The sequence below is a fragment of the Calidris pugnax genome, unplaced genomic scaffold (genome assembly GCF_001431845.1).
Source record: "Calidris pugnax isolate Ruff unplaced genomic scaffold, ASM143184v1 scaffold31, whole genome shotgun sequence".
Taxonomy (NCBI): Eukaryota; Metazoa; Chordata; class Aves; order Charadriiformes; family Scolopacidae; genus Calidris; species Calidris pugnax.
The window spans coordinates 1,486,172-1,501,512 of NW_015090786.1; the positions used below are offsets into that span (position 1 = coordinate 1,486,172).

At 39.8% G+C, this 15,341-nt stretch overlaps 1 protein-coding gene across 1 annotated transcript; it reads left to right on the plus strand.

Moving 5' to 3' along the window:
* The first annotated feature begins 1,583 nt into the window (after nucleotides 1-1,583).
* HSF2 (heat shock transcription factor 2) lies at nucleotides 1,584-14,654 on the plus strand. The gene is made up of 13 exons (XM_014966316.1): nucleotides 1,584-1,658; nucleotides 2,704-2,812; nucleotides 3,019-3,146; nucleotides 3,920-4,044; nucleotides 6,380-6,455; nucleotides 7,646-7,707; nucleotides 7,821-7,905; nucleotides 8,489-8,658; nucleotides 10,000-10,269; nucleotides 10,893-10,998; nucleotides 12,655-12,708; nucleotides 13,324-13,408; nucleotides 13,780-14,654. Exons 1-13 carry the CDS (start codon nucleotides 1,584-1,586, stop codon nucleotides 14,067-14,069), a joined length of 1,635 nt encoding a protein of 544 aa, XP_014821802.1. The 3' UTR covers nucleotides 14,070-14,654.
* The last annotated feature ends 687 nt before the right edge of the window (nucleotides 14,655-15,341 follow it).

A 15,341-nucleotide genomic window follows, 5' to 3' on the forward strand; every position in this document is an offset into this window, starting at 1 on the left:
CAAAACCACCACCGCCAGCCCCCTCCAACCACCACCGTCTTCCCCCCGCCGGCCGTGCCCGCTGGGGAGCGGCGCGGAGGGGATGGAGCACGGGCATCTCCCTGGAGGGAGTCACCTTGGGTACCCCCATCAGCAGCGATGGGGGGGACACACGCAAGCGCCCACCCGCCTCTTTATTTCAGTAACTGAAGGCCCTTTCCCGGGAACTGCAGGTTAAACGTCTGCAGCGGCCGTGTTGACATACATCTGCTTTGATTGTTTTGAAAACAAAAATCCCCAGTTGGATGTCGCTCAGTTTTGACTCCTTTATTCACTACAACGCCCTGCATTTGAATATAATAAAGAAGCATTATCTGAGCACAGAGTTTATAAATATCTTAAAATATTGGAAGGCAGGAAGTAACCACCACCTTACAACGTAATGAATGGTGTTTGCTGCAGTAAGCATCCTTAACTCTTGTGACAAATGCTAAGCATCATTTTAATAATTTCAGTTTTGTCTAGATCTTAGATGTTTTTAAAGTAATTTTTTTTTAAAAAAGTCCCGTTCTCCAGCTCTGTCAACATCTTCAAGTGGTGTTGTGATGGCAGCTCTCAGCTGAGTTTATTTTAAATGCTCAAGAAATGATAATATGTCATCTTAAAAATTTTACTGATAATGAGTTACCAGTAACTTCAGCCAAAACTTTTGAAGAAGGAAGCTGGTTGGCTCAGCAAATTACAGCAGCTTTTCCTTCTGAATTTTTTTTTCCTTCTCTTTTCTGGAAGACAGGTGCTAAGGGCTATATGAAGATTCAGATGTTGTCTAGCTTAAGAAGTGTCATTTTTGTCACCTTGCATTCTTAATGGAGACTTTCCAAATTCATTGCTTATGTTTATCTCAAGTAAGCACACCAAGGCTATTATTAGGTATCCTTATATTATTTTCTTAATTAAAAATAAAGACTAATTCTTTGAGATATTGCAAGGCTGTTTGTAGAAGAAAGATCCACTAATTGCAGTCGATGTTACCAGCATTCAGCAGTTCTTGTGTGGGGGAAGGTATTGGGATCACTTAATACACAAGTGATGACATCTTTTAAAAATACACCATGCCCATTTTATGGGGTACAGAAAGTGTACCAAGTGTAACAGGGGAGGAAGAGTACAGTTGCTATAATATTTCACTTTGCTCCTATACAAATCCATATCCTTACACTGCAAGGATAAATACCATCTGAAATGGAACAGCCATACGTGTCTCGGTGAAGCCATCATGTTGTCCATGGCAACACACACAAGAAGTACCAAGTGAAGTACTCAGAAGATTGCTGTGTGCTGCAGTCAGTAGCACTAGGACATGAAACTGGTATTTAGCTATATAGTAAGGCTTCAGTGAGTTCAAGTCAGGTCTTCGTGTCTGTGCAGCTGTGCTGCAAATGACTGTCAGGGCAACGAGTGCTAGGTGTGTTTCCCAGATTTTTCTGCACTGGGCCTGAGCAATGTCGAAGTGACAATGAAGTGAGGGCCACATGAAAGCTGTTTGTTGGTGTCACAGGTCACTGTAGTACTGTTTGAGTACCTTCAGCTGGTGAGTTCCGTTAATGGCTAAAATTATCTGCTCCTACCCTTTCTTTTTGCTTCCCCTTTCCCTTCCACTGACTTGTTCTCAGCAGGAGGTAGGTAGGCAGGCATTACTGGGTAGTTTTCATCTTCCCACCCTCCTCTCAGTCTTAAGCTCCTCACTCATCCATTGGGGAGCCATTTATAAATCCTGTTTCTGACAATCCTTGCTGGTTTGTCAGAAACAAGCTCTTGGACAAGGATCTTCATGTGGTCTTACGGTTGGTTCTTCAGGCTTGTTGGGATCATAGAGCTGCTGGTGTTTAAGGGTAAGAAACAAATGTGACTCCTTGAACTAAAGGGTTTCTAAGAAGATGCAATGTCACTGTTGACATTTGTCGAAGATGATAGGCTTCTCATTAAATACAGGGAGAGAGTACTGTGGATGTACAGACAAAACATCCAGCATTTTGAAGTAGCTAATTTGGATTTGGCCAATTAATTATTTGTCCTTTAGTTAATGGAGCACAGTCACTGAAGAACAAAGAGCTGAGCCTTCTGTTTTAGTCAAAGCCTGGGGATGAAATAAAAGATCAGTCCTCCCTCACAGTTGGCATCCCAGGAGGAGGGGGGATATTGCCTTGGGTAATTACCTGTTTGGTAACCCCAAAATGCAGTGGACGCCCTCGGCTCTTTGACAGCTCCATTTGCTCTACAAGGCCTATCAAACTAATCATGTTTGTACACTGGAAATTGGAAAGGACTTTCACTTGGTGGTTAGGGTGGGTTTTTTTCCCCCCCTTACACAGTCTCTTCCTTGGATTCCTTCCCAATACTTTGAAGCTACATACAAAATTGATAGCAGTGTCCTGTAGTGAAACTGGTAATTGTTGGTAAAAAATTAATTAATTTCTTGAGGAAGCAATGAGCAACAATAGAGGTGTTCCGCTTCAGATTTGGATAGCCTTGTAAATTGATAGTACTCTGTTGCTTTGCAACTGCAGGGTTTGTACACTTTTTGTTGTGGAAAATCGTAGGCAAGCGGATCAGTTACATACTGCATGCACAAAGGAAACATTCCTATCTGGTGATTAATGCTAAAAGCGCAGCATGTTTTCTGCAGTGGTCTTTAAGTAGCTTGATGTGTCTCTCTCATTCTAGAATGGCCAGAGTTTCTTGGTGTTGGATGAACAGAGGTTCGCGAAAGAGATTCTTCCCAAGTACTTCAAGCACAACAACATGGCAAGCTTTGTCAGGCAGTTGAACATGTGTAAGTTTGCACTTTCTAGCATAATTCTAGATCCTTTCTAGCATAATTCTAGATCCTGAGCAGTGGCCCTATGTTCTCTGCAACTAGGATACTGTCTTATCCTCAACACTAATATCAGGATAGTTGGAACAGCATAGTTTGAATTTCTTAATATGGGTTTTGAGAGTTGTGGGGGTTTTTTCTTTTTCTGTTTATTTTTTTTAAAGATGGCTTCCATAAAGTTGTCCATGTTGATTCTGGGATTGTCAAACTGGAGCGAGATGGTCCAGTAGAGTTTCAGCACCCATATTTTAAGCAGGGCCGAGAGGACTTGTTGGAGCACATCAAAAGGAAGGTTAGTGAAAACTCAGTGTGTGGAAAACCTGTACTAGTAAGTATGAATGGATAGTAAAGTTCGTGTCAAATTTAATTGCAGGATTGAGAGTGCAAATAAGTTTGGAGTTTGGGGAAGCAAAGCATGCTGCTTTCATATATATCTTGACGTGTTTAAAGATACTCTAAGGGGTTTGACTAGGCTACTTTATATAACCTGCTTTGCTGTCATACTAAGTTTAACTCACAAAAATGAGCGAGTTATGCAAATATGACATTTTGCAAATGGGTATTAGAAGAAGGGCAGAGCGTGCTTTGACTTTACCATTAGTAGAATAACAATCTGCTTGTTTATGTAGCTTGTTTCAGAACAAAAGTACTGTAAGCCTTAAACTTTCCATCAAAGATAACACTGCTAAATGTGATTCTGAAACATGCTCTGCTGTTATTGTGAGTCAGATGAATATAGATACCGGAATTTGGCAAGTCAAGCTATGGTGAGAGGGGTGTACTTACTAACACTGGGTTACTGTGAAGCAGTCGTGAAGTAGGAGCACTTAAGAGAATGCCTGAAGAATCTGAATGTACACAAATGTTTGTAACAACTAAAGCTAATGTGGTGACAGCTGTAAGAGGAAATTTCTGCGTCTTTCTGTATTTTTTTTTTATTTGATGATTGGTTTATTATTAACTATGTAGTTTATCAGTGCTAGAAGAAAAATATATTTGATCACCAAAACAAAATAGTAATTAACAATGAGTAAAGTGTTGTTTCTGGATTCCGATCTTTTAAAGGTTTCTTCTTCGAGACCTGAAGAAAACAAGATACGTCAGGAAGATCTCTCAAAAATAATAAGTAGTGCTCAAAAAGTGCAAATTAAACAAGAGACTATTGAATCTCGATTGTCTGCTTTGAAGAGGTAAGCTGCTCCATCAGCAACTGATCCCTAAAATTGAGTAATTCTGGTAATAGATATTGGAAAAAGACCTAATTTTAGGTGTCTCTTGATTTCCTATTGCCTAACTTAAAATAGGAAAATAAATTTCAATAAAATAATTGCATTAAATATTGTATAGTCTGATACGGCTGCAAGTAATAGGTAATGTTGGTGTTTGAAGAACTGTGTGGTAGTGAGCAATTAAATAACACCTTTAATAATAGTTCCATAATGCTGCTGAGGCTCAATATTCAACTGAGCTCTTAGCATAAAGTGTGCTGGTTTACATCTTCAAGTTTCAAGTAGTTACTGTGTTTAGTTTGAGGCAGAGTTTGGTTTTTGAAAATTGCTTGTAATACTTTCTTACTACAGTTCTCATCTTTGGTTATTGCTTTTTATTTTCCTGTTGTTGTCTTCATTCCCCCACACCTAAAAATTGCAGAAGACTTAATGCCTATGAAAATCTGTTTAGAAATCTAATTGGGAAATTCATTAGTTATCTCAGTGACAGAGGTATAGAATCTAAAATCCAACTGTAAATAGAGTATTTTTAGAAATGCATTATTACCTGTCTAGCAATTACAGTTTATTCTCAACAATGAGAGATGTGTGTCACAAATTACTTTACACTTCAGGGTGTGTAGATACAAGCAGGATATATAAGCATAAGCTCATGCACTGTAAGTCACAGCACCTTCACAGTAATTCTGTCTCAAGACTCCTTAACTTATGTTAACTTGAGAGCGTAAATGATTGTCTACCTGTGTGGCAGAGGTCACTGATTAGTTCAAGTTTTAAGACATAAATGCTGTCATTTCTAGTCTTCACTTCTAATTACTTCAGTGGTAGAATGTTCAAAGGCAAGCTTATTTTGTCTAGGAAGAATCTTTACTAGAATCTGGGCAGTCTAGAGTAAAAATGTTCATATGCACCCTTTTCAAATCAGAGGTGAATTTGGGTTGGAAGGAACCTCAGAAGGCTGTCAGATCCAAACCCCAGCCCAGAGCGGGGCTGACTTTGGCTGAAGTGACATCTGGTTGCTAACAACCTGATGGTTTGTAGAGATGAGAAGGTAGAACGGTTGATCTTTGACATCCATATTGTTGTGCTGTGAGTTTAAAATGATCGAGGTAGAAACTGGAGCTAAATCAGAAGACCTAGTCCTACAAAACACGTTAATAAAGCGGGTGAGAAATGGAGAAAATTCAGAATTTCCGACCTCAGTTGTTAAATTTGTGATGGAACTGTACTCTTAAATTGTATGTTGGACATAGGAGCAGTTTGAGGAGTGAGTAATAAGCTTCATCACGCTGCATATAAACACCTGTTTCTGAAAACTTAGCTTAAGGTTTCCTAAAAATCCAAACACCAGTGGAGAGATTTTCCTCCTGGTTTTTGGCATACATCTCTGCTGAAAGCTAAACTGCGCCCAAACACCAGTGGAGAGATTTTCCTCCTTTTTTTGGCATACATCTCTGCTGAAAGCTAAACTGCGAAAGAGAGGAGGGTGGTATGTTCTCTTGCCTTATTCATTGAAGCTTTTGGTATTCATTGTCTACCTCTTAATATGCTTTTTGCTGTTGGAAGCAGCAGGGCTCATGGGTATGATAGCAAGGGCCACTTTACAGCAGTAACTGGACTCCAGTGAGTATGGAACAACATTTGTAAAATGGGAGTTTCATTAAAACTGACGTGTGTGCTGTGGTCCTATTATTTTTTAGCACCTAACATGCCCCTTTACTGGAGCTAATAGAGGCAACTGTTAGGATGACCTACAGCTGCATGTGTGATTAGAGAGTGTGTTCTCTAAAAGATGGATGCACCGTTGCTGACAGGTGGCTTGTATCTAGCAAGACGTGTGTGAGGGAGGACAGACAAGCTTGAGATAGATGAACTCCCTTTTTTAGTGGTGAGAGGAAACTACATTCTTACGCTGTTTGGTCCTTTCCTGCTGACAGAAAGCAGCTATATTGATTATTTTTTTTCTTAAATTCCTTAGGATTTAATTATTAGAAGGAAGAGCAGGAGGTAGCTTTGTTACAGGAAAGGAAACAAAGTAGTTAATTTGTAAATGTTGGATGTATGTGTAATAACTATTACCGAGTTTGGGCATTTTTTATATTTCTATTTTTAAGGGGGCTAGAAATTCTCTGCAAGGCTATTTGTTGTTCGGGTGTCCATACTTCTCCCTCCTCCCCATCTAAAAACACATTTCAAAGAGATTTAATGAAGGCAACTAATCTTTTACAAAAAAATTATTAATGTAAATATCATAAAACTTAGCTTTAGCTTGACTTTGATCATCTTTTTCAAAAAGGGAGAATGAATCGCTTTGGAGGGAAGTGGCAGAACTGAGAGCAAAACACTTGCAACAGCAGCAAGTTATTCGGAAGGTAAGGCTTCCTTTGGGTGTCAGGTGAATGAGTGAGGGAGTGCTTCTGGACCAGGAATGCTGTGCCACATGTTACCTTACTTTGCCCTTACTCTTTTTTTTTTGTAGCATGTGAAATGCCTTTTTAATAAGGGGGGGAAAGGTTGGTGTGTGGTGAACGAATCTTTGTAAAACATTTGGTGTATTTCACCACGTAAGCAGAAGATAAGGGCAGACTTTTGTAAACATTTTCAAAGAAAGAGGTTTAAGAACATCATACATCATTCATTAAGGTACCCTTAAAATGGTCCATTCATTCTTTAGTTACTTCAGGAATTGGATGACTAATATTTTGTAATGGGTGATCTAATGAAGAACTCTTTCACTGCAAGAATTGCAGAGTTCTGTATTGGAAATTCACTACTGTCTCACTTAGCTGACCCACTGAATGTGTATTTCTGGGGTTATCAGAAGAATAATAGATTACTGAGTGGGACAAACTGATTATATGTTAGCTTAGCTTAGTTTAACAGTTAGATTTGTGACCTACCAAAACTGATGTAAATGCAAAGAGTTTACAGGTTTTATTTATTTTTCTTAGCGTATCAGAAGTAGCAACACAAAGCAGCCTTGTAGCAGACTCTTACTGATTTATTTTTTTCCCCATTTGTTCAAGCTAGGTTACGTACATTTAATCTTTACATTTAAAACATAAGGGAAGAAAATCTAACATTTCAAAAGGAAAGGCAGCTGATGAATACTTTTAAGCTTACGTGCCATTTTTTTCTGAATCTGACAAAAATGCCTTTCACCAGAACCACTGTTTACAGATGTATGTTATGTGTAGAGTCAACATCCCTAGTGCCTTCTGTCATTGCTTATTAAGAGTTCTTCTAATAGTTTGAGGTACTGGATGTTTTTCTGTGTACTGTGTGATGTACTGTAAAAGTCTACTCTTCATTGCCAGCTATGTGAAAGCCTTTCGCAGACAATTGAATAACTATTCTTTTTAGATATTACCAGCAGTGTTTTCTATTCTGTGATTTCTAACTTTTCAGAACAGTTCTAAATAAGAATTACTATGCAAAATAAGTGTTCTGTTGTTCATTTATAGATTTTGTTGTTGAAGTCGTCTGCTGTAAGGTATCTTGGTACTCTGAGAGAAACAATTACAGAGTAGAATGACTAACAATTGTGTTCTTTTCCTTACAGATTGTACAATTTATTGTTACCTTGGTGCAAAATAACCAGCTAGTGAGCCTAAAACGCAAGAGGTAAATATGGTTTTGAAAACCTGGTGCCCGGTCAATATACTGACATATTTTGTTGACTAAAACCAAAGAATTAGTTTTATGATGGCTTTCTTCCTTTACGCTTTCTGATTTAGGCCTCTACTTCTGAACACTAATGGGCCTACGAAGTCGAATGTATTTCAACAAATTGTGAAAGAACCAGCTGACAGTAACCACCATGTAAGTTTTCTTTTATGCTGGTAACTCTTTGTTATGATGAAGGAAGGAGTGGAGGGGGCCAGACGGATCCGTTAGTTTATCTTGTAGAGAACAAAGCATAGCTATTGTACTGAGAGCTATCAACTTTTAGAAGTGATACACCATGTTGTGTTTCCTTCAGAAGCCCACTGTGTTGATAATCACCGTTCACTTTTCAATATAAGCATGTATAAGCCAGTGACCTGTGTATTTAATACAGCTTGATGTGATCCTACATTCAAATGGCACAGTCACTGTTTTAAGATTTTTACTTGTGTAAGTCTTGTTGTCGCAGCCTTTTTGTTGCTTTTCATGACAGTGCTAGTGTATTTTTACTTCTATGCTCACAGCATTTGCCAAACATTTTTTTTTCTGTAGATGCGATTCTACAGTTCCTTCATTTATTTGTATGCTTTTTCTATTACAAACAGCTTGTAATCTCCGAGGTGCAGGAAAGCTCTTGCATCTCTTTAAAACTTAAGCATTTTAAGATACAGTGATAACTGTCAGGATGCTGAAGCTCATTGTCCTTCTGTTCCCTGACTCTTTTAAAACTTATTCTCAGGTACCTCTCAACAGAAGTGAGGGCTTAAAACAAAGGGAACAGATTTCAGATGACATCATTATTTATGATGTCACTGAGGATGTGGGTGATGAAGAAAATCCCATGGGTGATGAAGAAAATCTTCCTGTTACACCAGAATCAAGTGAAGATACCACTTCAGATTCTTCCAAGTAAGAAGTCTCTAGAAGTCTTTATAGATAACTGGCTTTCAGTGCTGTATAACGTGCAATAATTCAGATGTCTTAGGTAACTTTTTTTAATGAAGTGGTCAGAATTATTCAGTACTCTTGCACATATAGAAGCTTCATCTGTGAGTTGATGGTAGGTTCTGATTTATTGACCTCGGGGTTTGTTCCAAATAGTTAATTGGCTGTTGGAGTTTTAATATGTGGAGGAAAAAAACTAGTGAGAAGCTGTCTGTGTTATTGTGCTCTTGTTAAATATACTACTTGTCCAAAGACAAAGTGATGTCTTCTTACTTCTGGTTATGAAAACTGACAGAAATGACGTCCCAAGTGATGTCTTCTTACTTATGGTTATGAAAACTGACAGAAATGACGTCCCCTACTTTTACAGATTTTTATGGAGAAAAATGTGCATGTGCTGCTGGTCAAGTGTTGGTGTGGTCTTTAAGCTTTATTAAGCCAGATAATGTTAGGAGTTTTTTTGAGTCCCAAGTGTTTTGTGACTCTGTTCTTTCCTGTCTGTACTTAGTGCTATAGGAGTAGTTCATCTTTCAGCTCTCAGCAGTGGAAACTTGGTCCAGAGATTGAGATGCAACTCTCTTTCTGAGTTGCATTGTGTTGATAGGGGCTGTATTATGCCTTAAGGAATAAAACTTAGCTATTTCTAGTTTATACTTGAACTAGTACCTTTGTTGTTGTTCAGCTGATATTTGGGAGTACATTCTCTGGTAGAAAAGCTTCGTGAAAATAAGGCTGTGATGGATATGCAGCACAACTAACAGCTACTTAAGGGTTAAGAAAACCAGAATATGGATGAAAGCAAATTATTTGAGACGTTCTTGAGTTTTAGGTTGCCTTTCTGGTATACATAATGAGGTTAATTAACTACAGCATTGTTGTCTGAGATCCTTTATATAATGGATGCTCCAGAGTTGATTCTGTTCAACAGAAAGATGCAAAATATTGTCTGTCTAGTTTGGTGACCTCATATGCTTTGGTCCACTTTGTATATACATTACATTTATATGCGAGTTTATATTTTTTCTAATGGAAAAAATATTAGTGTTCCTATATCTTTTTACTAGTTGTAATTGTGGTCTAGCACAGTGTCTGCTAGCTGAGCTGCATTAACTGTATTGAGCATTACAGCATTATATCAATGGAAAATAGATATTTAGAGTAACTTGGTGTGTTCTATATTAAAAAGCAGTAGGAAAGTTTATTTCCTTATAGTAACTTGACTAAAATGAGAAGTAACTAAACCCATGGAATGGTACCAATTAAAATGAGTATGAAAAGCTTTAATTTGTTTGTCTCATATTACAGCTGTAGTCATTCTCCTGATATTGTAATTGTGGAAGATGATAATGAAGAGGAATATGCCCCTGTAATTCAAGGGGATAAAAGCACAGAATCAGTTGCTGTCCCAGCTAATGATCCCCTCAGCCCTGTGAGTGACAGTACAAGCCCACTCATGTCAAGTGCTGTACAGCTGAATAACCAGTCAGCCTTAACTGCAGAAGATCCTGTCTCAATGATGGATTCCATACTCAATGAGAATGGAGTCATTTCACAGAATATAAATCTTCTCGGAAAGTGAGTAGCCTGGTCTTTTGCTTTTTTGAGTATTAGAACTGATTGTTTGACAGAAGTAAAAAAACCTGAATAGTAGTTTCTATTGAGAACTCCAAATTTACAGGTCACCTTTATTCTAGCCAGTTTCTAAAGATCCCTCTATTTAAGTATTTTAAGATGGGACCTTTGATTTTCATTGTGAAGCGAGTGAGTTGGGGTGCATAATGTGACAGTGAGATGATGTGGATATCGTTGTTCAAACTGTCAGGATTAATCTGTGTAGCTCCTGCAGGTGGATGGGACTCATTAGGGCTACCTGGGTGCAGGAACAGCATCTCAGCTGATGTCATGTCGTAGTGTTATGTTGATGCAATACCTGTTTTGCAGCACCCTGTCTGCTTTACTCAGGTTCTCCTCTAAAGAGGCTAAAAATTTCCGTTTTTTTCCAGAGGTTGTTTCTAATGAAAGACCTGGTTTGTTCTAGTTTTGGTGGAGATTTTTAGATGCATATAGTACATCTGTGTAAAGCTTAATTGTGGATTTCTCTTCTTCCTGTTAAGGGATACAGCATTAAAATATTGTTTGTCTTCTAGAGTTGAACTCCTGTTAAGGGATACAGCAATAAAATATTGTTTGTCTTCTAGAGTTGAACTTCTGGATTATCTTGACAGTATCGACTGCAGTTTAGAGGACTTCCAGGCTATGTTATCAGGACGGCAGTTCAGCATAGATCCAGATCTTCTGGTCGATGTAATTTTCACTATTTATTTTAAGTACTTTTGTAATATACTACAGAGAGTATTTGTGTGGGTTGCTACTGTTTAAAATTTATTTTAAACACAGATTTTTTCACCCTTTTTTTTTTTTCTTTTCTGCCCTTTAAAAAGGAAAGTTGTAAATATTTGTGAATATGTGTTTCCAGGGCACTGGTATAATTCTGAGTGCTACACCACTGCTCAAGTGAATGGTTAAGTTTTTGATTGAATAATGGCTTTCTTAATGAAATAATGCTTATATTTGTTGCTACATGAACTCAGACAGCAATTAGATTTATACACTTGCTTTGAAATAGGCTGGCACATCATCCATGGTCTTTTCAATGAACCGGGGTTAGAAAGGCTCTTGGCAAGTTTCTCTGCCGTTTCAAGTTATTTCTTAGGAGTATGTGTATGTTGTTAATTTCTATTCAGATTTATGTTGAGTAGAATGGCTTGGTTGTGAGGGTCCTGTGCGTGTCAGCTGGCCCTGCCCTCTTGTTCAAAGCATGGCCAGCTTCAAAGTTGTATCATGTTGCTCAGGACTTTGTTGACCGAGATTCTGAAATCTCCAAAATGGGAGATCCCACAGCCTCTCAGGTGCATGTGCCAGTGATTGACTCTTTGTGAAGAATTTCCTCAATGTCAGTCACAATTTTCCCTGCCACAACTTGTAGCTCTTGCCTCTTGTCCCTCTCTGTGGAGTTTGTCTTCTCTCCTTGTAGCTCTTGCCTCTTGTCCCTTGTCCCTCTCTGTGGAGTTTGTCTTCTCCGTAACACCTTTTTAGAAGCGGTGGTAGAGTGCAGTTACCCTCCCTTGTCTGCCCTCTCCAGCCAAGATTAGCCAAGATCCCTCAGCCTCTTGTGTGTCGTGAGCCCCCAAACACCTGTAGCCTTCTGGAGGCCCTCTAGTTTGAGAACTCTTGTACTGGGAGGCCTAAAACTGGACACTCTTCCACAAGTGGGCTTGGGTGCTGCACAGAGAGAAACAGTTGCTTCCAGTGACCTCCTGGCTGTTTGCCTGTAGCAGAGCAGGTCTCCCTGTAGCAAGGCCCTGCTGCTGGCTCATGGTGGGGAGTTGTCTCCCCTGACTCCCAGGTCCCCTCTCCACAGAGCTGCTCCCTGTCTGTTTGCTCCCCAACCTGGGCCGCTGCATGAGGTGGTTGTCTCCTAAATGTCTCCTAAATGGTTGTCTCCTAAATGAACCCGACGGAGTGACTGCTGGCCCCTCTCCCTCTTTGCTGAGGTCCCTTTTACAGCAGCTCCGCTCTCCCACGTACTGGTGCCTCCTTCCAGCTCGGTGTCACTGCAAACCTGAGGATCAGGGTGTGTTACTCCTTGTTCTACACACAATTCTCCATGCAGCAACCTGAGGAGGAATCAGTATTTTAAGACTGCAGCAAACCGTCTTAGTTTAAGTCAGACATAATACAGTTGTTTCCTCTGTGGCTGGTTGATGGGATTCCAAACCATTATGCTCCAAAGCTGTTCTCTTTGCAAAAGTGGGAACTACCTGTAAATAAACTCTAATCCAAATAGAGGGTGCAAACGCTGAGCACAGGGATTATGCTCACCCACGCGGACGTGATGTTCTTGTATTTGTAATGGCAGCATCGAGGTAACTAAAACTTGATGTGTTTTGTCTTACTCAGCTTTTTACAAGCTCCGTGCAGATGAATCCCACAGATCATATCACTAACCCCAAAGTAAGTCTTAAATCCATTGCTCGACGTGCGCAGTAGTGAGAGATGCAAACTTTATTCATCCTTTACTGTTTGCCTTACTGGTATAATAGCTCTTTTTTCATGCTCGGGCTTCGAAGCCTTCCATAAGAATAGGAAGGCTGCAGCTGAATTCATCCTGTTTGTTAGGTTTTAAACAGAAAAGGGAAAAGCACGCTAATTAATAACGTCCTTTAAAACTTGTATTGCCTTGAGGCCAATACCTGCACATTGTATCAGTCTCTTGGCTTTTGTATCCTCTAAGACTTTAGTGCTTGCAGACCTGGTACACGCTTTGTCAGGATGGTTTCATCGGTGTTGCCTGGTGGGAAAAGAAATCAAGGCTGAGCAGTAGAGCAAAGATGTAGATCTTTGAATTTGTCCTGTTCATTTATGAGCATTAGATTTGGTTCTTGCTTGAGTAAGCCTGCGGTTCCATTTCACATTTTCTCAGCCGAGGTCTATCGTTATGGGTAACTGATACCACTGCATCCCTTCACAAATGAAAATTTAATTTTTTTTAATAGTTTGTCAGCTGTATTTTCACGGCATTGGAAAAGCCTTTAGGTGTGTGTTTTAAGATTTTGCTTTTGTTTCCAGATGGAGACAAAGGGAATAGAAACTACCAAGAACAGCGCTGGACCAGAGGCTTCACAGGAAACACAAGTTTCTAAGCCCAAATCAGGTTAGTTGTGTTTTGCTGAAACAGTTTAACAGTTGAACAAACACTCTTTAGTAAAAATAAGTCTCAGTTATTTGCTTTTGGTCAGGTTTTGTGTCATGCTGATAAGCAAATAAACAAAACACTTAGTACACTTGCTTTTTAGGTTTTTGGCACTGCACTGCACGTGGTGCAGAGAAACTGATGTTTTTGCAGGAGAAGCTGAAAATAATGTTATGCATGAATGTGACGATTATTTAATCACCAATTTAAAACAAACACGGTTTTTTTATTAATTATTATTTAAATGAATTCTGTGGGTTGGATCTTGGTTTTCCTTTGTGCATGTAGAAAGGCAGGTGAACTGATGACATTTTGGGATTGTTTCCCCTCAGATAAGCAGCTGATACAATACACTGCGTTCCCACTCCTCGCGTTCCTCGACGGCAACCCGGGCTCTGCCATGGAGAGTGGGAGCCCCGCGGCCGAAACTGCCTCCTCTGGGGCCAAAGCCCTGGAAGTGGAGGAGCTCCTGGAGAGCAGCCTGGACCCCGAGCCCACCCAGAGCAAACTGGTGCGGCTGGAGCCGCTGACGGAGGCGGAGGCGAGCGAAGCCACGCTCTTCTATCTATGTGAACTGGCCCCTGCACCCATGGACACAGACATGCCCTTCTTGGATAACTAACGGAACGGGGGACTCTGTATATAGTCATGAAGATGAACTATTTATTTAGAATATTGTTTGGTATATGAGTTTTTTTGTAAATCGCTGTTTTATGTAACCGGGTAACGTGGAACCTAAAAAAAAAAACCCTTCCCTCTGTGAGTTCCTCCAGGCAGTTGTTTAAGCAGGGGGTTAGAGAGGCTCTCCCCCAGGGCTGGCAGTACCCAGTCAGACTGTTACTGTGCTGCTCTCACATACTTGGTATGACACATATCACTAGTAGCCCAGGTAGCTGAACACTTGTTAATAGTAAGCTTTGATTTATGATTTCATATATTTCTGGTCTACATATGAGGACGTAAACTAGTAGTGTATGGTTAGGGAGCACTGACTTTCTGTATCTTGGGTTTTTTCTATTTTTTACAACATTTTGTTTAACAAACATGAGGCTTTTTTGGGGTGGGGTGGGGACCAGGACCTGATGTAGGCTTTTTTTTTTCCCTGCTTGATCTGGGAACAAAGTGCCTGTACCTTGCTAAATCTTGGTTCTGCCTTACTTTCACTTCAGTGGAAGTGCTCACACATAGCACAAACTGGGGAAAAGTTCTTTACTTTCCCTGCTTGAACTGGGAACAAAGTGCCTGTACCTTGCTAAATCTTGGTTCTGCCTTACTTTCACTTCAGTGGAAGTGCTCACACATAGCACAAACTGGGGAAAAGTTCTTTACAGCCACCAGGCCCCTCGACTGCATGAGTACTTTTACTTGGACCATCTACTCTGATATAATAAATGTTACTTAAGTGTGATCCTTGTTAAGACTTGTCTCTTATTCCATGTGCCAAGTGGATGTAGATCTAACAGCCTGTGTTTTTCACGCCCCGGTAGCTGCAATGAGCACTGTTGCTATGCACGTTCATTGGAAAATAGTTTTTGTAATTTATAGGCCTCCAAAACAAGTGGTTAATGCAGCAAACTGTGTTTTCCTTTAGTACTATGCAAAAGAATGTTTTCACCTTTGTTTTCTTACTGCAAGCTGTGGCAGAGCACTGTAGCTTTTGTTCCTCTGGAAGAGCTCTATCCCTACTCAAAAGGTAGGTTTCCAGCATTTTTTTTAAAAACTTCTACCCCAGTCTTCTGTTTATTCTAGTGAACTGACTGCAGCTGTATGAAATAACTGAATGCCAGAGGCCTTACTGCAACACAGGGTGAAGGTGCAGTTGACACACTCATAACTGAATCATCTCACCCTCAGCTTCTCATTCAATATAAACAATAAGTTAAACTGTAACTGA